General features: G+C 45.5%; 1 protein-coding gene across 2 annotated transcripts in view; it reads right to left on the reverse strand.

Moving 5' to 3' along the window:
- Positions 1 to 221: 221 nt before the first annotated feature.
- The window catches only part of ARHGAP36 (Rho GTPase activating protein 36), a 32036-nt gene continuing 11169 nt past the window's right edge, over positions 222 to 21088 (reverse strand). Inside the window, exons 3-13 of one of the 2 annotated variants that reach the window (XM_056809175.1) lie at positions 19106 to 19264; positions 12595 to 12654; positions 8512 to 8765; positions 7099 to 7144; positions 6481 to 6536; positions 4521 to 4671; positions 4073 to 4221; positions 3388 to 3558; positions 2804 to 3027; positions 2058 to 2362; positions 222 to 1864 (exon numbers count right to left, since the gene is read on the reverse strand). In XM_056809175.1, the coding sequence (XP_056665153.1) occupies positions 1611 to 1864; positions 2058 to 2362; positions 2804 to 3027; positions 3388 to 3558; positions 4073 to 4221; positions 4521 to 4671; positions 6481 to 6536; positions 7099 to 7144; positions 8512 to 8765; positions 12595 to 12654; positions 19106 to 19220 (1785 nt within the window). In that variant the 5' untranslated portion in view covers positions 19221 to 19264 and the 3' untranslated portion in view covers positions 222 to 1610. Of the gene's footprint in view, positions 1865 to 2057; positions 2363 to 2803; positions 3028 to 3387; positions 3559 to 4072; positions 4222 to 4520; positions 4672 to 6480; positions 6537 to 7098; positions 7145 to 8511; positions 8775 to 12594; positions 12655 to 19105; positions 19265 to 21088 lie in introns of both variants that reach the window. The other variant, XM_056809174.1, reaches the window with a different exon arrangement.

A 21088-nucleotide genomic window follows, 5' to 3' on the forward strand; every position in this document is an offset into this window, starting at 1 on the left:
AATCTATCCTGAACCCCTGGAAGCTCTGCCTAGTGACCTGGCATCAAATGGAAATGCAGGCCTCTCCACTCTTGCCTGATGTCCTCTAGTTCTTCTAGAGAACTCTAATTTCATAGGTAGGACCTCTGTTCCCCTCCCCACAAAGCACCAATGACAGTTCAATGTTTCCTGCCCCTCCAATGAACTACTGTATACTTTGAAAATCAAAGCCAATGACAACATTTTGATGCTTAAACCACACTGTTTATTACAACACACCACAGAAAAAGTTTATAGTTAAAGTTCTATCCCCCCAGCATCCTCTATCCATCAGTATCATGCATTTTCAAGTGCTTTCAAACAATAAAGACTATACTGCTCATGTGATATAACATAGTGGCTCATAGCCATCCATAGTGTTTAACTGTCGGATGAAATGCTCAATCCTACAAACCAGCTCATAGCCAGCGAATTCTGAAACCCTGCATAGTGAAGACACAATAACGGTAGAGGTGAGCACTGCATATGTAATATACCTACGTAAGCCTATCTAGGATATCTGCAAACAACTCATTCTACACGCGAAAGTATCTTCAACTGTTTTTTCTGGTACCCTCTGCAGTTGTTAACCATTCTCCGGTGTATGAGTAAGAGTGTCTGAGTGAGGTTTTCTGGTGATGAGACCTGAGCAGACTGCACCATGATGGAAAGGGCCGTCTGGGGCGGCTAGTGGTCTGACTGTATTGTAGAAGAGTCCGGAGGAGGCTATGAGCTAATATGTTTATCTCTTTCAGTTTCTCAGCTTTCCAGATTCCAGTTCCACATGGGGCTTGGGAAGGCCCCTACTAACTTCTCTGCGGGGAATAGCTGGAGTTGGGGATAGCATACATAAGTAGCATGCATCCACAAGAGAAAAGCAGCTGGGGTTTGGGCAGTTTCCTTAAAAGGAGTTTTTACATCAAAAGATACATCAATAGGGAAAGAGTTGTGCTTGGGTAACAGGTCTGCTAAAAGTAAAGTGAGGGGCAAGGTGTCTGGGACACCTGGTTCTTCCATATTGGGTTTGGAATCGGGAGAATTGGGCTCATAAGAATGAGGGCTGGAAGAGACAGCAAAGATCACTGGTCAACCACCTTGTTTTATGGAGGAAGACTAAGTGATCATTAAAGTCCCTTTCTACCTTCACATCCTATGTATAGTCTCCTCAAGATTTGGTCCCTCTCCCCTGAGGTTCTCAAGTAGAGAACAGCACCAAAGAAGGTGGGAATGTTTCTGGGTCATCGGCTTGTGTGAAACTTGTCAGAACAGATGAAGACCCGGGCCATCCCCCCTGGTGAGGACAGAAACATTTTGGAAATACTGGTCCAGAGGGGTCTCCAGGTATGAGATCTCATGGGAACCTCTCCTCTTCCCCACAGAAGCCTAGATCAGTTATGACTGGTGGCCTCTGTGGCTTCAGCCTTCACATTTCTCACCCATGTAGATCTCTCATGCTTCCATAGAGGTTGGTACCTGTCAGATCCTGCCCAGCACATTGTAAGGGAGTTAAGGGGAAGGAGGGAGCTTAAATTGCAGAGGGAGCAATAGATGTGTGTCCATTTAGGACGGGGTCTGTTTAGGACTGAATCTGTTTAGGCCTGGAACCAGCTGCAGCCGGGGCGGGGCTCGGAGTCGGTGTCATCGGAGGCGGGGGACTTGGCCCGCTTCTCAGAGGATTTTGCGGGGGCCTTGCCCTTGCCCTTGCCCTTGCCTTTGCCCTTGCCCTTGCCTTTGCCCTTGCCTTCAGCTTCATCCAATTTGGCCTCAGCCTGCTCTTCAATAAAATCTTCCAGAGAACGTGCCATCTGGCGCTGGCTATGGGACATGAACAGCCTCATACAGGCTCCTGAAAAATATGAACAATGATTAACAATTATTGTATAATCCTTTCTATTTTCCTTAAGAACCAGAGCCCAGGGCTGGAATGGAGCTGTGTATCAGGACTGGCAGTGGCTGGCAGGGACCTCTGGGGTGGGGCAAGTCGTGAGGGCCCCTGCCCAATGCATCCCCTGAAACATACTGCTAAACTGTGGACTCACCACGGCTAGAGGAGGCAGTGTCAGAGGCCCGAGATCCATGGCCAGACTTGAAAGGACGCAGACAAAAGATTGTTTTGGAGGTCTTCTCGGCTTCCTTTTCAGCAACACCAGGGAGCCTCAGAAAAGAGAAGGGTGGGAAAAGAGTGGGACCCTGGGCTGCTGCTGCTGATGATGCCACTGCTGCCTTGCTGGTACTTGCCTTGCTAGTACTTGCCACAGGCTCCTCAATTTCTTTGGGTGCGCCACCTTGGGCACCACCTTGGGCACCGCCTTGGGCACCACCTTGGGCACCACTTTCCACAGCCCTGAAATTGGAAAGGGCAAGTTATTCCAAGGTCTTTGATCTATTTTTTTCATTATCTGTATTCAAGTAGAAGAATAATAGATTTATTTGGGGGGAAGAAGGAAAAGTAGATTTAGACAGAATCACTTTCTTTGGGGAACCAGGAAGAGCCACAAATTCTCTATTTTGGGGTTATTTAGATATATTCTCCTACTGGATTTTAAAATGGAAATTATATCCCCTCCCCTCCATATAAACACTGCTTTGCATTTTTTTAAAAATCAGCATAAACATTTACTCAGTGGATCAATGAATGAAGGAGAGTGTCACTGAATACAGTTTGGTGTAATCCCTCTTCTTTTTTTCCCTGCCTCTCCTCACTTCCCCTTGTTGGAATTGGCTTAAGCAAACCAAAGAGTCCAGCCCAGCCTAAGATGATCAACCTTTCTCCTGAGCCACTCACGAGGTAGCAATGGAGGATGTGGCAGATTCAAGGGCAGAGCCGGAGATCGATGCAGATGCAGAGACACATTCAGAGGCAGAAGTGGATTCGCTATCAGAAGCTGATGTCTCAGGTACTGCCAAGGGCAGGGGTGCCTTGAATTTTTGGCGCAGAAGATATTCAATGACCTCAGGGTCGGTGTGCCACAGGCTGAGGAGAACCTCGCTCTGCACATCAGGGGGCACCTAGGAGAGGAATTGGCACCTCAATGGACCACCCAAAGTCAAGAAAGGTTGTCTTAGAAGTAGTGGGTTCTGCCTCACTGAAATTCCTCTAGGTCCCCTACTGACCATCTTTTCCACCCAGGACTGTCTCCAGGCCTCCTCTGCTTTTATGGTTAGAGAATCCTTGAAATTCTTTTACTTGGTGTTCCAAGACAGTGGAATACCAAATACTATCAATAGTCATTACCATGGTGGGCAGGGAAGATCATAGTTGACAAGGGCTAATAATCACTAGAGCCATTTTAGAGAGTTTGGGGCCTAGAAAGTCTTCCTACCCTCCTATGCTGAATAGGAATGGAGTATTTGGGCTTCTTCTCCTACCATGTAAAGGGCCTGGAAATTCTCAATCAGTGTCTGGAGCACAGTGATCATGGCTGTGCTTTCCTCCATCCCCAGAACTTTAGTGTCCTTCTCGTGCATTTTCTCCTTCTGCAGGAGGTTGGGTCCAAAAATCATAGCCAAATTGGAGGTGGTCATCCTGTTGCCAGAAATCTAGAGAGGAAAATGAACAATGAGCAGGAAACATGAGAAGTGAAGTGAGGAAGAAGAGTGACATGTCCAACATTCTGGTCACTGCTTTGGTAGCTATCCTCTGATCCAATCAGATCAGTCTCCTCTTCATTCCTCACACGTGCCACCCTGTTGATTTAGAGTCAAAAGATCTTGGTATTAATTGAGCCTCTTTGCACTTACTGGCTGGGTGAAGTTCTCCCACCATCCTGCCTAAAGTATCCGTCTACCTGCCTAAATCTCGCCCATCCTCTAGAGTACTTGTTCAAGGCCTGCCTCTTTCCTAAAGTCTTCCCTGAGACAGTTATGGTACAGTATAAGACATGTCCACATCCATTCCCACCCCAACTCACTCCCTTTCTGTCACACACACACACACACACACACACACACACACACACACACACACACACACACACACACACACACAGATCCTCGGCACACCTATGCTCAGGGACAGCATCACCTCGCCCAGCCCTCTGCCTTGCCCTTTTACCATCTGGCCCTTAGGTCCAATGGTGTCTTCAGAATGCTTGGACACTTTATCCAGGAACTGCAGGATACGGTACAGAGTATCACAGTTGCATGGGGGCAGAAGGAAAATCAGCAGCTGCAAAACAGCCTTTCTCTCAGTGTTAGGCAGGCCTGGGGAGAAAGAGACTGAGCATGAGACTGAGCCATCTTTGGCCATTAGGAAATGTGGCTTGGCAGCTGCCTGAGACCTAAGCAAAGTCCATTATGCCTACACGGAAAGATTCTGGAGGGGGCCCACCATGGACTCCTTTCCTCTGTCCTACAAGAGTGGCTGTCCCCTCTCTATGGATCAAGCAAGTCCTTCCCAAGTGTGAACCCCCTGCTTTGCCATTCATCCCATGTGGATTCTATCTCAAAGCTCTTTGACCCTGGGGAGCTCAAGGGTGGGGAGATGTTAAGAACTGACTCACTGGCAGCTCGAAGAAAAACTTGGTAGAACTCCCGGGGCACCAGGGGCTCACTCAGATCCCGCAAAAACTCCTTAAGCAGTGCTGCCACATCATGAACGCTCTGGGTCTCATCCAGCAGAACCTCCACGCCTTGGTCAAACTCTTCACGAAGCTGAAAGGAAGAAGAGGGGGAAGACTAAGGCACCTGCCCTGATGCTTTTCCCTCCCCCTCTACCGTGGTTCCCTCCTTTCAGTCTTCTGGGTAGGCAGAGCAGTTTGAGGGGCTCTGGGAAGGCCTCCCTGCGGCAAAGCGCCTTTCCAGACAGCCTGCTAGAGACCTACAGTGAAAAAAGAAACACTCAAGTGCAGCCAGGAGAGCTGGGATAGACTTGGCCCACATTTGATCTTGGGTAAGTCCCTTCCCTTCTCTGGCTCAGAATTTCCTCATCTATAAAATGGGGCCAACAATCTTTACAATGCTGATCGCAGAAGGTGGCTGTGAACAAGGTGATTTACAAAGCTTCAAGTGCTCCAACTAATGCCAAATTCAGAAATCCTTTTAGCTCGAGGCAGCCTGGTATAGTAGGAAAATCTCAGGCCTGTTAGGAGACTTGAGGGTTCTAGTCTTGGCTCCCCCACTTACGAGCTATGTGACCTAGGCCTCTCTTAGAATCAGTGTGTTCATCTGCAAAACTGGGATAGTAAATGGGTGAGTGTGGCAGAACTGAAACTCTGGTCATGTATTTCATGTTCTAGGTAACCCTTTTTTTGTCTTTGCATCTCCAGTGCCTGGTATATAATACATAACTGCTGTGCTGCGGAACTGTGGGGGACACAAAGATTCCTAACACATGATCTCTGCCCTCAGAGAGCTTCTAGTTTAGAAAAGGAGACGAGACGAGATGAGACAAGGACCCGAGCAGTGACTGGAAGAGGCAGATGTGATAAGAAATAGGAACAAAGCAGGCACATTTCATTAGAGGTGTTCAGAGGTGCTCCAGCAAGGGGACTTGTTCAATTAAGCTCAAAGAACTCATCAGACACATAAGGTGCATCCATACAGCATGAAGCCCACACTTTCTCTTCACCTCCATTTCCTGGGTGCCCCTCTGCCCCCTCCATCCCTTCCCTCATGGGCCCCATGGCATTGTTCCCTCCCAATTCCCACTGGGCCCATTCTCTATCTCATCTCCCCCCACAAAAAAAACTGGGAAGGGCCATTTCTCCCTCATACTACCAGGATCCCTCTGTGAGTAATTTCTCCCATCAGATTAGAAGCTCTCACCTAAGAAGCTCTTACTTAGATTTAGATCTGGAGGGGACCTTAAAGGTCACTGAATCCAACCTCAACAATGAGGCCCAGTGAATTGAAGTCCCACAGCTAATGTCAGAGGCAGGATTTGAAGCCAGGTCTTCCTGACTCCATATCCAGCACCATATCCACTATTCTATGCGGTCTCTCTCAGAATGGCAGAAATAAATAATAAGAGAAAGGACTATGTTTAACACTTCCCTTTATCTCCTGCTGCCCAGACCTCAAAGCATAGGACAGAACTCCATTGTCTCACCAAGTGATGGAGAACATAAGTAGAAAAATTGATTTCCTCATTCCTGTTCAGTGAAAATCTTTCTTCCAAAAACATGGAGAACAGGCTCCATTACCTAGCATTTGTCCCAATAATTCTAACTACCCCCTCCTGGTCCTTTCTCCTGACATTTTCCAAGTTCATTCACTTGTATTCTCTGGTTTCTAATGCTGTTTTGTTATTTTTTCTCTTTGCCTCTCCCTGTTGCTTCAGGACATGGAAGTCAGTTCACCAAGAAGAGCATCTTAGGGGAAAGAGCCAACTGGGTAGGTCCCCAGGGGGAGCACATCTTGACTGTTCCTGGGGGACCCCCGGACTGGTCCCTAGACCCCACCCTCATATTTTTCAGGTTTTGTCTCGGTATCTCCAGAAATTGGTCATGTAAATGTCTCTACCTCCTTCACTCTCTTCTTAGAGCTTCCAACGCGGAAAATCCCCAGGGTCTTCAGGCCTGAAAGAATAATTAGACAAGACATGGAACAAAACTAGCCCTGAGTGCCAGCCTACTCCCCGCCTTCTGCTACCTACTGTCCACTACCAAGACAAGGGTTCCTTCTCTCATCCATGGGTTATTTTGATGCAAATTATGACTAGAGCCCAGTAGAGTGACACTGAAATTCTTCACTTGTATCTCCATATCTCTCTAACAGTGAGTAAGATGGAGGTAGAAAATTCTCTGACTCTGGCAGGCTTAAAGTAAAGACTAGATAACCACTTGATGAGTGTGTTGTGGACAGTATGGGATTCTTGTTCATGTTAGGCTCGGACTAATTGGCCTCTGAGGACTTCCCAACTCTATAAGGGTAGGAACTGTTGCCTCTCATCAAACTGAGCTATCCTAAATTCTTCTTCCCCAGATTTTCTCCCCTTTTCTTTTTGTGCTAATGCTGCTTGGATGCAGGGTGATCATTAGCTAAAGATGGTATGACTAGACATTGCTGAAGCCATTCTACTGTCTATTTTCCCCACCCTACTTCAAACCCCCTCCTTCCCTCTCTCCCTCACATCCTTACCATGCTCCTCGATGTGCTCACAGCACTTGTCCACAATAACGGGGACCTGTCGGAAAATAGGGTTGAGCCCCAACTTCTCCTCATTGCCCATGAGCTTTACACCCTCCCGATTGGCAGGGAAGGATAGCTGCAGGGCCTCCAATAGGCGGGAGTTGCCTTGATCCAAATCGAAAATGCAGTCAACAGACAAGCCCCCCTGCAGAAAAATGGGGAGACTCTAGGGAGGGATTGGACAGTGAGGACTCTAAGTCTGTTCTCCTCCCCACCCTGTCCCTACTGGGACTCTTGTGGAAACTGCCAAGACAACCAAGAAGCATGAAATGTGTAACAGGAAAGCCATGCACAATTAGAGAAAAATTCCACCTCACACACATCAGACTGCCAAAGAGAACAAGAGGACAATGACAAATGTTGAAAGGGCTATGGGAAAACAACTAGTGCATAATTGGTGGAGCTGTGAATTGGTCCAGCCATTCTGGAAAGCAATTTAGAACTATGCACAGAAAGTCACCAAATTGTGCATAGCCTTTGATCCAGATATTCCACTACTAGGTCAATGACCACAGGAGATCAAAGAAAGAGGAAAAAGACCTATACAAACAAAAATATTAATTGTAGCTCTTTTTGGAGTAGCTAAAAATTGGTAACTGAAGGGATGTCCTGTTGGGGAATGGCTAAACAATTGTGATGTATTAATGCAATGGAATATTATTGTGCCATAAAACTGGTGAAATGAACAATTTCAGAGGAAGTTGAGAAGACTTTTATGAATTGATGCAAAGCAAAGTGAGCCGAACTAGGAGAACAATCTATACAATGATAACATCACAGATAAAAGCAACTTTGAAAGACTAGAACTCCAACCAACACAATGATGAACCACGAGTCCAAAGGAATGAACATGAAACATGCCACTCACCTCCTGACAAGAGAGGTGATGAACTTAAAATGCAGAAAGAGATATATATTTTCAGACATGGCCAATGTGGGGATTTGGTTTCCCAGACTCGTTATTGAGGGCTTTTTTTGGGGTTATTTTTTAATTTGCTCAAAGGGAGGGCAGGGGATAATAAGGGAACAAATTAATTTTTAAATGCTTATTTGAAAAAAAATAATTTTTTAAACTGGAAAAAGCATGCAAGTTCAAGATTACTTCCTGGCCATACTCACTTAGATAAATTAACCACCTTCCTTAAGCCATCCAAGACTGCTCACTGTAGGACAAGTGTCCAAGGACTCAGGTTACTGCTGCTCCCACCAAGAAAGGGCCAGAGAGACCAGTTTGGGCCCCTCTTCATTAACCTTGTGAGGGTAGTACCCTTTCTGAAATAACTGTTATCAAGGCTCCCAATTTGATATGGTTTTTAAGGCACATATGATCCTTCCACACACTACACTAGGTTTAGAACTTACCCTTCTCTGGAGCTTTGGGGGATGCTCCGCAAAGATGGGAGTCAGAGGCTCCCGGTGGTACTCCATCAGGGCTCCAAGCAGGGAGTGTTCTCCTTGCATGCACTGGCGATGCTTCTCAGTGAGGAAGCGAAGCACAGAAGCCTCCACATCCAGGCCTTCTCTCCGAGGAACCTTCATGGCTTCCCTCTGCTGTTTGTTGGCCAAGTCGTTGGCAATGACTTGGGAAAGGGGGATCCCAAAGGTCTGAGAATTATCTGGAGAAACTAAATTGGGTCAAAACAGGAAGGTGCAGGGCGATAATACATCAATTTTGGATAAGGGGTGTTGCTCAACATGGGAATTTGCAGAGTAGTCTAGAACTTAAGACTTGGCAGTTACCCCTCAAAGGGTTATTGATTCACAGATCCAGGGTCAAGGAAATTTAGAGATCATCGAAGCAGTATGACCCTCTTATTTTACAGAGGAGGAAACTGGGGCCAAGAAAGAGCCAGTGACTATGAGATTCAAATCCTTGTCTCTTGGCTCCCAGTACAGATCTGGAACCCACAAACTGATCCAACCACTTGTGAAACTATTTCTCCTTTTAGCTTGTATCACCTCTGGAGAGAATTAGTACTCTAAAGTTGGCCTTTGTCTTGTCCTAAATTTTCCTTTTCACATTTCTAGGAGTCTCCCTCCCATGTAGCATCTACAACTTGGTAAACAAATTGATTTGCTCATCATGATCACCTTCCTGCTCTTAGACATCAAGCCTCTTCTTTTTAGGCCAGGCTCATATACATATAGCTCGATCCCCTTTAGTTACTTTAGTTGTCCTTGTCTGAAACTTCTCTAGTGCCATTAGAGTTTGTTTGATGAGTGTCAACTAGACATCTACCCTGGAATTTAGGGGATTCTTCAAGGAACAGCTGACAGCAGCTCTTAAATTAAGGGGCGGTTGGATGGCACAGTGGATAGAGTTCTGGGCTTGAATCAGAAAGACTCATCTTTGTGAGTTCAATTCTGGCCTCAGACATGCACTAGCTGTGTGACCCTGGGCAAGTCATTTAACCAGGTTTGCCTCAGTTCCTCATCTATAGAATGAATTGGAGAAGGAAATGGCAAACCACTCCAGAATCTTTGCCAAGAAAACCCCATGAGGGGTCACTTAAGAGTGAGCCTTGGCTGAAATGAGTGCTCAACAAAATGTCTATATTGGCCAACTTTTCTATTAGGGTAAATTTTACTAGGTGGCAAACTGTAAACAAAGCCAAAGCCTAAGTGGCATTCAGTTCTTCTGTGGCCCATTACATTTCTTTAGTTACAGTGGCAAAGTGGTAGAAAGGGGACAGAGAGGGTGCTAAGAATCACAGCATTTTAGATAATTTATTGCCCTAACTGAAGGTGCTCTAAATTCGAGCTCCTTGGTTAATCCCCAACAAATCTGAAAGCACTGAAGGAACTGAACTATAGCAATATTGGACATTCTCACTCTAAATGAAACCAAAAGCTATAAGGAAAGAAATGAAAGTAGTTTCAACATGCTTCTAAAGACAAGAAGAAACATCTTTTCAAAGGGGAGCTGGCCACCTTATCTTGCAGTGCTTACGCTCAAAAACAAAAAGGCCATTAGTGAGAAATGTCTCAAAAAGTGAAAATGACTCTCTCATAAGATTTGAAAGCACTTGTTGTGGATCTAGGGGCTATTTCTCAGACCACTGACTTGCTAGAGTAAAGAGCAAAATCAATGCCAAATGAGAAAAAAAGGGTAAAGATGAAAAGTGAGTATGGTGGCCAACCAAAACAGTTCCTACCTGATCTCATTAGCTATTGGTGTCTAATAAATGGAGAAAGGAGAAAGGAACAGACATCAGCATGGACCATCACCATTTTCTATGGCAGTTGAACCAAAGTAAAGCAATCACCGCAATGAAGAGACCAAAACCACAAAAGATTTGAAAAAAAAGGAAAGAAAACAAAACAAATGGGAAAAATTATGGATGTTAATACTATATGAAAAGGGTGAATGAGAAGGTATTAATAATTACCAATTCATAAACCAACTTTCTTATCTCAGTAGAATCTATAGGAGACTAATCTAAAGGGCACCCTTCATGAAAATATGAGAAAGGAAAAGGCAGGCTTGTAAATAGTAATATTTTACAATAGACAATATCCTGACTGTTACATACTTGACATAAAGGTTCAAATACAAGATCTCACTGTAATTATTGCTCATTGATTATTAAAAAAAACCATTTGATTGGGTAGAGCAAAATGCAGTCTTAAAAGTTGTCTTGCAAAAGAGTGCTTCCCAGGCAAATATGGTAATCCCATGCAGGATTTCTTGATAGATAAACCTGAGATGACTCCTTTGGAACAGTATTCTGATTATTAAAATCAACTGGGACATACAACAGAGAGATGTCTGGATCACCAAAGCTGTTTGCTCATTACAGAGGATGTCCAGAGTAGATGCTAAATAGAAGAGATAACCCCTCATCTATACAGGTAAGGTCCTATCTTCTATCCACTATCTCTCTCTATGAGCTATCTTCTGTTCTTTCTATCCCCTTTCTTCTATTTGCTATCTCTCTACCCCATCTTCTTTTGATCCTCTATAAGGGATAAAGAAAAGTAGCCAAGAGAGTTACCCCTAACAATCTAGCTACACACGTTATATAGACTTTGGATGCAAGCTGGAACTCAATGATGAATTTGTACTTGAAGATAAATTCATTCACTTGTTTGTCCATAATGATAAGTTCAGTCACCCCTGCAGAGTACTTTTTATCTTTTGCCTTCTTTCTGTCTTAGAATCAATACTGTATATTAGTTTCAAGACAGAAGTGTGGAAAGGGCCAGGCAATGGGGGGAGGGGGTTAAGTTTCTAGGCCTATCTCTCTCTTCTAACCTCTATTATCACTCTTTCTCTCTACCCACTATCTTCTATGTTCTTCCTATCTCCTTTCTTCTATTCCCTATCTAATCAATTTTAGAATTTATGAAAGGGGAGTAAAATACGGATGATCTGAAATACTACCTTAGATTTTGGGGGCCTGATTTGAAAGAATTCAAAGAGGAACACAGACTAAAATTCAAGAGGGAAAGAATGGGAAGACCAACAAAATGAAATGTAGACAATCCAAAGTATATCAGTTTTAATGAGAAGGGAAAGGTGAGGTTGTCCATAAAGAGAAATTGTTAAAGCATGATGTGATCCTATAAAAATAGATTCTTAAACAAACATTTGTTAAAATCTCTCACACTCTTCATATGTGAAAAAGATGGCAGCCAAGACCAGGAGAACAGATTTGCTGCATTCCAGCTTTAAGTTCAGTTCTGAGGACAGCATGTAACCAACTAAGCATGTCCAGAGGAAGGTTATAAGGATGATGAAAGGACAGGAGGCCATACCACCTATGGATCAATTGAAGGAACTGGGGGTGTTTACTAGGAGAAGAGAACACTTGGAGTGAGGGATGGGACATGGCTGTTATCTCCAAGCACCTGAAGGACTCATATAGAAGAAGGGCAGGTTTGGTGTGTTTGGCTAAGAGCAATAAGTGGAAGTTTCAGAGAGGAAAATTTAGGCTAGATATAATCATTAATAATTAAGAAGTGAACAGATCAAGGAGATGATTGGCTCCACTCTATGGAGTCCTTCAAGCAGAGGCTGGATGTCTACTTATCAGGGATGATCTGGAGTGTGGAAATGGTGTCCCCCATGTAGTTTTGGAAAGGGTTCTCTTTATTTGATTTAGGAATACAGGATTCTGTGACTTGCCCTAGAGGAGTGATGGCAGAAGAGCAGCCATTGTCAAGTCCTGAGTTCTATAGACCTCTATCTCCCCCACCCTGGCCAATCTATTCCATAAGAATTCATTATATACCTCTTGGGTACAAGGCAATGTTCGAGGCACTGGGGGAACGAAGGCCCCCACTCACCCCTTATCCTATGAAATTTTCACATCAGAATCCCAACTCCACCCCACTCCCAAGTTCCTCCCTCCCCATGCTTAATTAACATCATGCGATATTACCCACTCCTCTTATCTTCCCACAACATGGCAACCCAGAACAGGAAATGACTGGAGGTCCTACCTTTTTTTTCACGAGTTAGAACATCCAACCTTTTGCGAAAGAATTTGACCTTCTTGCTTGCTGAAGTTTCAGAAAGAAAGGGGAACAAATCAAAAATATGGGTTCAGCACCATCCTTTTCTCTCTAGAGCCCTAATTAAGAATCTTGGCATCTGGGCAAATTTAGCTGAAGTGAGGATAAGGAGGAGACAGACATTCCTAGAAGGCCCCCACCTCGAAAGTCCAGCAGGAAGTCTACTCTGGCAGGCAGGGCATTATCATGGCAATCAGATGGGCCGGTGGGCCCTGGGAATGACTTGGTTTTCTTCCATTGATCTTTATTAGTTCAACACTATGACCATGGTCAACATTTGGTCCCTATTAGTGACTGGCAAGAATTCCGATTTCAATTCAGTTCTAGACCCCACCCCCAACAAAACCTGCCACACAGCTAAGCAATTAATTTCTTGCCAAACCTCTCTCTCCTCCTGACTCTTTCAATTCTCCCATTTGTGTCTGGTAAAGAGCTGAAGATACAAACATGGAACTGGGCATGTTTGGCCTGAAGAAAAGAAGACTTAAGGGAAGAAATGCTAGCCATCTTCAAGCATTTGAAGGCCTATCATGGGGAAGATGGATTAAGATTTGTTTTGCTTGGCCCAGGAGGGCAGAACTAGGAGCACTGGGGTTGGGGGGAAAGGTGCATAGAGACAGAAACTGATGAGAGGGAAAAATACTTCCTAACAATGAATGAGAGGAAAGCTGGCCAAAAGGGCCTCTTCAGACAGAAGTTGGATGATCACTTCTTGGGGATGGGCTAGAAGGGCCCCTGGATGGAGCTGGCCTAGATTAGATGCCTCGAGGTCCCTTTCCACTCAGAGATTCGCTAAAGTTCTTTGCATCTCCCCTGGATAGGGGAGGAGGCTAAGCTCCCAGATTTCACCTCTTCATTCCTCATTCCCTTCTCTCTCATTATCACAGTCTCTTTCTCTCTCCCTCTCTCTAGAGTGGGTGTCCACAAAGGGAAGACCATATGCCCCATGGCTCTGCAAAAAAGCCAGTCTGGCAGTAGTTCCAGAAGTCTCAGCCAGACTTGGGCAGGATTCCGGGGAAGCCGCAGAGGCCAGGGAAGCCTGGAACAGCCCCAGGAAGCCTCCTCAGATTTATTTATTGGCTTTTAATTCTACATTTGCCTCCCAGGACCAAAAGCTTCAACGGGTTTCTGCTGAGTAGAAAGTCTCCCTCTGTTTAATATTTACTCTCCAGCAAGGTTCTCCACAGAACCTTATGTCAGCTAGGGGAGGAAAATAGCAGGGGGGAGGCAGGGAAAACCATCCAGCCTTCAGCCTCTCTGCTGGCCCTCATGTTTTCTCCCTGTCACCATTTATCTTTCACTCAGCATATCCTTTTCCTAATTCCTCAATAACCCCGGCCATGGAAATGTGAAGCGTCACCTAGGCCTGGGTATGGGAGAAGGCAGAACAGATACAGCTCTAGACATGTCCTAAGAATATGTTCTATTAGAGAAGAAAATGGATCTGCCCTCTTTCTTTGCAGAGGTGGGGGACTATGGGCATGTGCTGCCAGGCTCAGTTGATTCGTATTGCTCAGTTGCCTCTTTCTCCTAGCTGCTTTATTCTTGTGTGGAGGGGTCTGTTTCTAAATGAAGGTGATATCAAAACAAAAGATAAGCAAAAATGGAAAAAGACAAACAATTCCAGAGTACTTTCTTCTCCCTAGCATTGGAGGGCTCGGTCTGGAGCCAGGGGCAAAGGATGCAGGCGAGGGCAAAGGGGGCAAGCACTCACTCTGGGGCTGTGTGCTATGCGCCTGGACTCATAATTGTTCATTAAAAAGAACAGGAGAGGCCCCAGACTTCCCAAGTTGAATCCTGCCATGCTGGCTCCTAGCCCTCTGCTCAGGGCCTTTATCTGACGGATTTGAATCTTATACAGAGAAAAATCAGAGACTCGGGTGAGAAACTGTCGGAGAATGCGTGTGTGCTCTACCTCCCAGCCACACTATGGGTGCCCTCTGTGGCAGAGGTTCTTAACCTTTTTTTGGCCTAAGCTAGCTCTTCTGGCAAGCTCGTCAAGCCAGTGGACCCCTTGGCAGAAATAGGGGTGCCTTTTCAAATTCCTCTCCGAAGGACTCACTAGTGAAAATAAAGATGTCCATTTTCCCCACCCAAGTCCCCAGACCCTCTGAATCCATTACAGATCCAGAGTAAGAACCCCTGCGGCATCCCGGACAGGCGGTCATCAATCAATCAACAAGCACTAATTGTGTACTTGCTAGGTGTTGGAGCTACAAAGGCAGAAATGAGTCCCCACTTCAAAGCAGCCAGAATATGCATATTCCACATGTAGGAAATATGGGCGAGGGATGTTTTTGGAAGGGGAAAGACAGTAGCAGTGGCTTCAGAAAAAACCTCATGTAGGAGGTAGTATTTGAGCTGAGCCTTGAAGGAAATTAGGGACTCTTACGAGATGAGGGTGAGGAGGGAGGGAGGGCATCCCTGGCTTGGGGAACAAGAGCCAGTACAGATTACAAAGGCATGAAGACTGGAGATGAAACATGAGGAGCAGCAAGGCAGGCTATGTATAAAGGGGGCTGGGAAAGTGGGCTAGAGCCAAGCAGTAAAGAGCTTCAAATGAACACTTGTGAAGATGAGGAGCTCTTTACCTCACGTGGCAGCCTGTTTCACTGTGGAATGGCTCCCACTAATAGTGAACAGCCTCCCTGACAAGTAGATTATGAACTCCATGAAGGCAAGAGCTCGCCTTCGCTAAACTCTCTCTGTCGCCCACACTTAAAGCCTCGAATAGAACGGAAGCTTCCTGAGGGGAGGGACTGATTCCCGCCACCTGCCATTTTTGTCTTTGTATCCCCTGGGACTCTTCAGAAAGGCTTGTTGATGGATTGATTGATGGTAGGTACTTGGTCACTGCTTTTTGAGTGAAACCAGCTACATTTTGTATCTCTCCCAGGCAAATGACTGTTTTTGAGAACCACAAATGTGTCCCCTTCGTGGGACTTCTCATTTTAGAACTAAAGCAGCTGTTTATGACCCTATAGTCAAACCTCTTCATTTTCTAGATGAAGAAACTGAGGCTTCAGAGTAGTCATGTGACCCGTCCAAGGTCACGCAACTAATATGTGATGGTGCTGGCTGCCCCTCACAACTCCTGACTACAAACTCATTGTGTCACTATAGCACAAGTCAGAAGAGCCAGATTCAAGGTCCAGCTCCATCTGACCATGTGACCCAGCTAAGTCGCGTAACAAGCTAACACTGCCAAGCCTTGTTTTCTTCACCTATAAAATGAGTGTGATCATCTCCGGCCTATATACCTTCAGAGGGCTGGGATGAGGAAATGCTTCGTAACTCTAAAGTTCTGCAGGAATGTAAGTCTCCAAAAATTTGGACAAGGCTTCGGAAGCCATTAGTGTTCTGTCATGAGAAGAGCAATGGGTTTGGAGACCTGGATGACAATCTCAGCTTTGCTATTTCTTTTCTTTTTTTAACCCTTGCCTTCTGTCTTAGAGTCAATACTGTGTATTGGTTCCAAGGCAGAAGAGCCGTAAGGGCTAGGCAAGGGGGGTTAAGTGACTTGCCCAGGGTCACACAGCTAGGAAGTATCTGAGTCCAGATTTGAATTCAGGACCTCCTGTCTCCAGGCCTGGCTATCAATCCACTGAGCTACCTTCCCTTTGCTTAACCTCTCTAGGCCTCAGTTTCTTCATCTGTCGAATGAAAAGGTTGGACCCCTATGGACTCTAACGCCCCTTCTAGCTCTAATGATTCTTCTTCCAAGCCTAACCATTCCACTGCTTCTTCCTTATCAAAAGATCACCTCATTTTAGACATCATCTAGTGGACCACTCCTCTCCTCCCCTCCTTAATATGGCAGATTGGAAAACTGACACCTAGAAAGCTGCTGGGGTTTAACCAAGGTTACACTGCTAAGTAGAGACTGAGTTGTGGTGTGAACCCCAAAACCTTGATTCTTGGTGAAATTCTTTTTTCTCAAACATACAGAAAAAACTCATGAAATGGGGAATAGAAAAAGAACAAACAGCTAGCAGGAATATAGAGAGCAAAGAACTGTCTGCCTCCCTCCCCAGCTACCACACCCCCAACAATCCCACCCTCCCCAAATAAAGATGACCCCACACCCAGGCTTCAAGAGCCATCTGCCTCAGGATCGTGGGAGGGAGGGCTGTTGAAAGGGATGATGGGCAGAACTAGAAAACCAAATGATTGTGTCCTAGTATAAAGCAGATCTAATAAACATCCCTTCAAGATAATGAGAGCAGCAACAAGCTACCCAAACACTAATGTCATTCTGGGTGGGAAATTAGAGAGACGTAAATAACCAAGCCTTCTATGAGCGGTTTCTCAGAATTACATGAAAGTCAACCACTTTCTGTGTTATCTGTTGCCTGGGACCCCTAGTCACGTGGCTCTGGATATTGTTTACTGACTATTAGCCATTATTTAGACCTTACCTCGGGACTGAGTGTCCCCAAGGGCTGGATTTTCAGGAGAAACGTTCTTCCCCTTTGGGAGCTTGGACTACTCAGCTGCCACTGTGGGCAGTATTGCCTGGGCAAACCTTTGAGATGGTTTGTTGGGAGAGGGGGGACTATGCTCTTAGCCCTGGCATGTCTCTTTGAATTCTTTATCCAAATGACAAGAAAAACAATTCCCATTTCTAAGGTGACTTGGGCTTTAGGGAGGTGGACAGGAGAAGCCTTAACAGCCCACATTTATAGAAGGGGAAACTGAGGCCCCACCGAGGGTCACATGGCTAGTAAGCAGCAGAGCCAAGGCTCCTGGCTTCAAACCCAGCATTCTTTCATCTCCATACCATTGCCTGTCTCAAGGGGGTGTGGGGTAGAGAGGGGGCGAATCTGTTAGCGGATGGTCACTTTTCAGATATGGACTGAGCAAAGATTCAGAATTTTGGCTGCCATCACCATCCCTCTTCCCACCCGCCATGGGCTTCGGGGCTTCCCCCTCTCTTTACTCTGGTCATTTTTAAACCAGTCAGTCAGTATAAAAGGTTTCAGAGCAATCTCCATCCCTCTGACTTGGGGGTAGGGTTGAGGGGGTGGGAGAGATGATCATGGCTACCCGCAGAGAGTTCCTTACCTCAGAAAGGGCCCGAAGCGGCCTTGATCACATAATTGGACAGTGTTATTACCGTCTGACAATGACATGCATTATTTAATGCCTCTGCCCACAGCAACTGGAACTGATGAAGACTGTATTTACAGCTTTCTACCTGCCCAGTTCAGTGAAATCCAGATCCCTGACCGCTCTACAGCATCCAGCAAAGTGGTGCCTGTGGCATGTCTGGCCAATGCATGCCAGCTGTACCGTAGGGTAAGCCAACTCCAACCGAGGCACACAGTACAGAGATGAGAGAAACTGATTCAGTTGTTAACTGGCCTCTCCGTGCAGGTCTTTTTGTGTATTGATATTGCCGTTCTCTGAGCTCTGCCTGACTGCTAGTCTCAAACATAAGGGGTTCTGGCAGGGGGCTTGTTCACATGGGTGGGGGGGGGGGTTCTTAAGTCATTAAAGAAGGCTCAGAATTGACCTTTCTTGCTGAACACAAAATACTTTCTGAAACAAGAGGGCTGATTCTTGAACCTCCCCTCCATTCCCATCTTCCACCTCAATGTGACACTTGCTTCAAATCCTTCTAAAATCCAATTGAAATGACTAAAGCAGAGCGATGGGAATCCGTACTCCACTGTGATGAATTAAATGAGCATTGCTCACACTGCTGTAACTGAATGGAGATGTTGGGAGGGATTTTCAGCAATTCCCTAGCCCTGGCGCTGGTCTCTGTCACCATGTGATCACAGCAAATTGGGAGTCAAAATAGAACTGAGGGATCACTTTGGTGAATGCAGCACCCTGATTTGACAGAGTACAAAGCTGCCATCCAAGGCAAAGAAGGCACCCCAGCACCGGGAATTAAAAGCCTTGGAATTCAGAGATCTAGATTCCAAGTCAGGTGCTTCTCCCAGTCTACCTCTTGCCTTAGCCAGCAAGTCCAATGAGGTAAAGATACGGGAAAGTTTCGAGTATGAAGTGACCCAAGGCTGGTTTTTTGGGGGCTTGTTAGGGATCTGGATTTGTGTTTTTATCAATAATTGCTGGAATTCCCTCAGCATAGAAAATCGGAACTGATTATAAAGTCTTAGCTAACTGCTGGGGGGCATTGAAAGATTGAACCAGTTACCCACTGTTCAAAAGCAAAGAAGCGTCCCCAGCAGATTGAGGCCAGCCTTCTATCCTCTACCAACATTCATTTTGGTTCCCTCACTTTATGAATGGGGCAGAGCAGGAGACAAGGATGTGGCAGGGCTGGGATGGAAATCCAGCAGCCCTTGCCTGACTCCCCTCCTGAGCTGGCCAGGCTGCCATTCCAAATTTGGTAAGAATCTTTCCAGTTGCCCAGGGCAGACCAAGGGATACTGGGGGGACAGGTATGCTGATGTCCTTTTGGTCTTACCTTTGGGCATCTTGATAGGCCAAGATGGAATCTTCTCCTGCAGGCAGAAAAAAGCTATCTCCCGGAGCCTGTCACGCTCCATCTCGGAGAGATTCTGAATGAATACGGCCTGCATCCCTATGCCTCCTCCGAGTCCAGGGACGCCACCAAGAGTAGTCACTAAAGGAAGCACAAACAGAGAAACAAGTTGGCAATTTCCCCTTTCTGGACTTGCCTGTCTCCAAGGCATCTCCTCTTGTTCCAGGTTGAAGGAGCCCAATAGAATCATCTTACTGTCACAGGCCCAAAAAATGGGGGTGGGGGTGCGGCTCCGGGCAGCTAGAGAGGGAACTGAAGACAGTTGTTTGGAAGCAAAAGCCAAAGCCCTTCACCCTATCTTCCCTCCAGTCACAGCCTTCCAGGTCAGGATCTATGAGCAGAGACAGCCCCTAGCAAACCTGGGAAGATTATAATCAACATCATTCCTCTCTTGGACACAGATACTCCTTCCCCCAGCTGTTTAGGGTTCTCTAATGCGACACTCTACCTAGCCCAGTTAGAATTAAATTATTCAATATTTCCAAAGTGCTTTGTGTACCCCATGAGAGAAGGGATGTAAGTATTACTACCCTCCTATCCCAGAGGAGGAAACTGAGGCTCATAGGTTTAAATGACTTGTCTAGGATCGTGTAGCTTTGAGGTATTACAGTGGGCTCTTGAATCCAGATATTCGGGCATCGAATCAGGTCTTGTATATCATGCTCTATTGCTTCCAACCTCCATTCCTTGAGGACTCCAAGAGAAGTCTACAGAGGAGTGCCTTGTAAGGCAGGTGCCACTGTTATTCCCATTTTATAGATGAAGAAACTGAGGCTGAGAAAGTTATTTTCCTAGGATCACACCAAAAGGAAATGTCTGAGGCAAGACTTGAACTCAAGACCCCAAACCAGTTGTGGAGCTCTCTGCATCTCCTTTTATTCCTACATCTTTCAATTCTTCCTGCCCCCTCCAGCCTGTTGTGCCTTTCCCTCTCCTTTTTGTCTTGAAAAGACTAGTGTGAGAGTCATTAATTCATTAAACAACAAGGAGGGCTGATAGTGGTGTTATTTTCCAAAGGCCACAGTCATCACACACTTAGAGGACCTGAGACAATTGGATTAACACATTAACTCAGATCAATTTATCAGATTAACTAGTCTTCACCCAGTGGCCCTGAGGAGTTGAAATAATGAATAGAGAAAATTCTAACAGGCAATTTTGTAAGGAACTATGAAGCTGCCCTTCCTGACACCATCATCCCAGGTGAGTTGGTCTCACAAACACATAAGACCCTTATCTTTCTTGAGGTATGGCAACTTTGGATGATGTACAAGCTTGTATTTCCTAACTTTCAATGAAGGTTGGAGGGAGGGAGGGGGTGAGGTGGGGGAAAAATTTAGTAAGGGCTTTTGCTTGGGAAATGATGGCCCCGGGTAATCCCCAAAGCAGCCAAATGTGAAATAAATATTGGTAAAGGCCCAGGTTAAAGGGGATGCAGTCTTAGTAAATCCAACATGGCCACATGTCAGCCATCTCAGGGAGAACCAACTAAATTTAGAACAGAAAAAACTATTCTGGGATAAAGGATCCCAGAAGCCCCATGAGGATTGAGGCCATTCACATCTATATTTTCTATCCCCATTGCACTAAGCACAAGACTCTGCACACAGTAGGTGCTTCCTAAATGTTTATTATGTTGTCATGTAAACGTGGCCTATCCCACAGATTGGAGACACACAGCAGGCACTTAGTAAATGTTTGAGTTGAATTATCTCCACTTTGAACCTTCCCCTAGTTTAAAACATAAGGGCTCTGGCCCCTGCAAGGGCTTAATAAAGGTTTCATCAATATTGTATCTTCTCCAATTTGGAGCACAGGATCTGTATGTAGTAGAAGTATAATAAATGCCTGTAGAGTTTAATAAAAATAGCTCTTCATTTTGTATCTCCCCTCATCCCTAAGAAG

This window comes from Monodelphis domestica, chromosome X (assembly GCF_027887165.1).
Source record: "Monodelphis domestica isolate mMonDom1 chromosome X, mMonDom1.pri, whole genome shotgun sequence".
NCBI lineage: Eukaryota > Metazoa > Chordata > Mammalia > Didelphimorphia > Didelphidae > Monodelphis > Monodelphis domestica.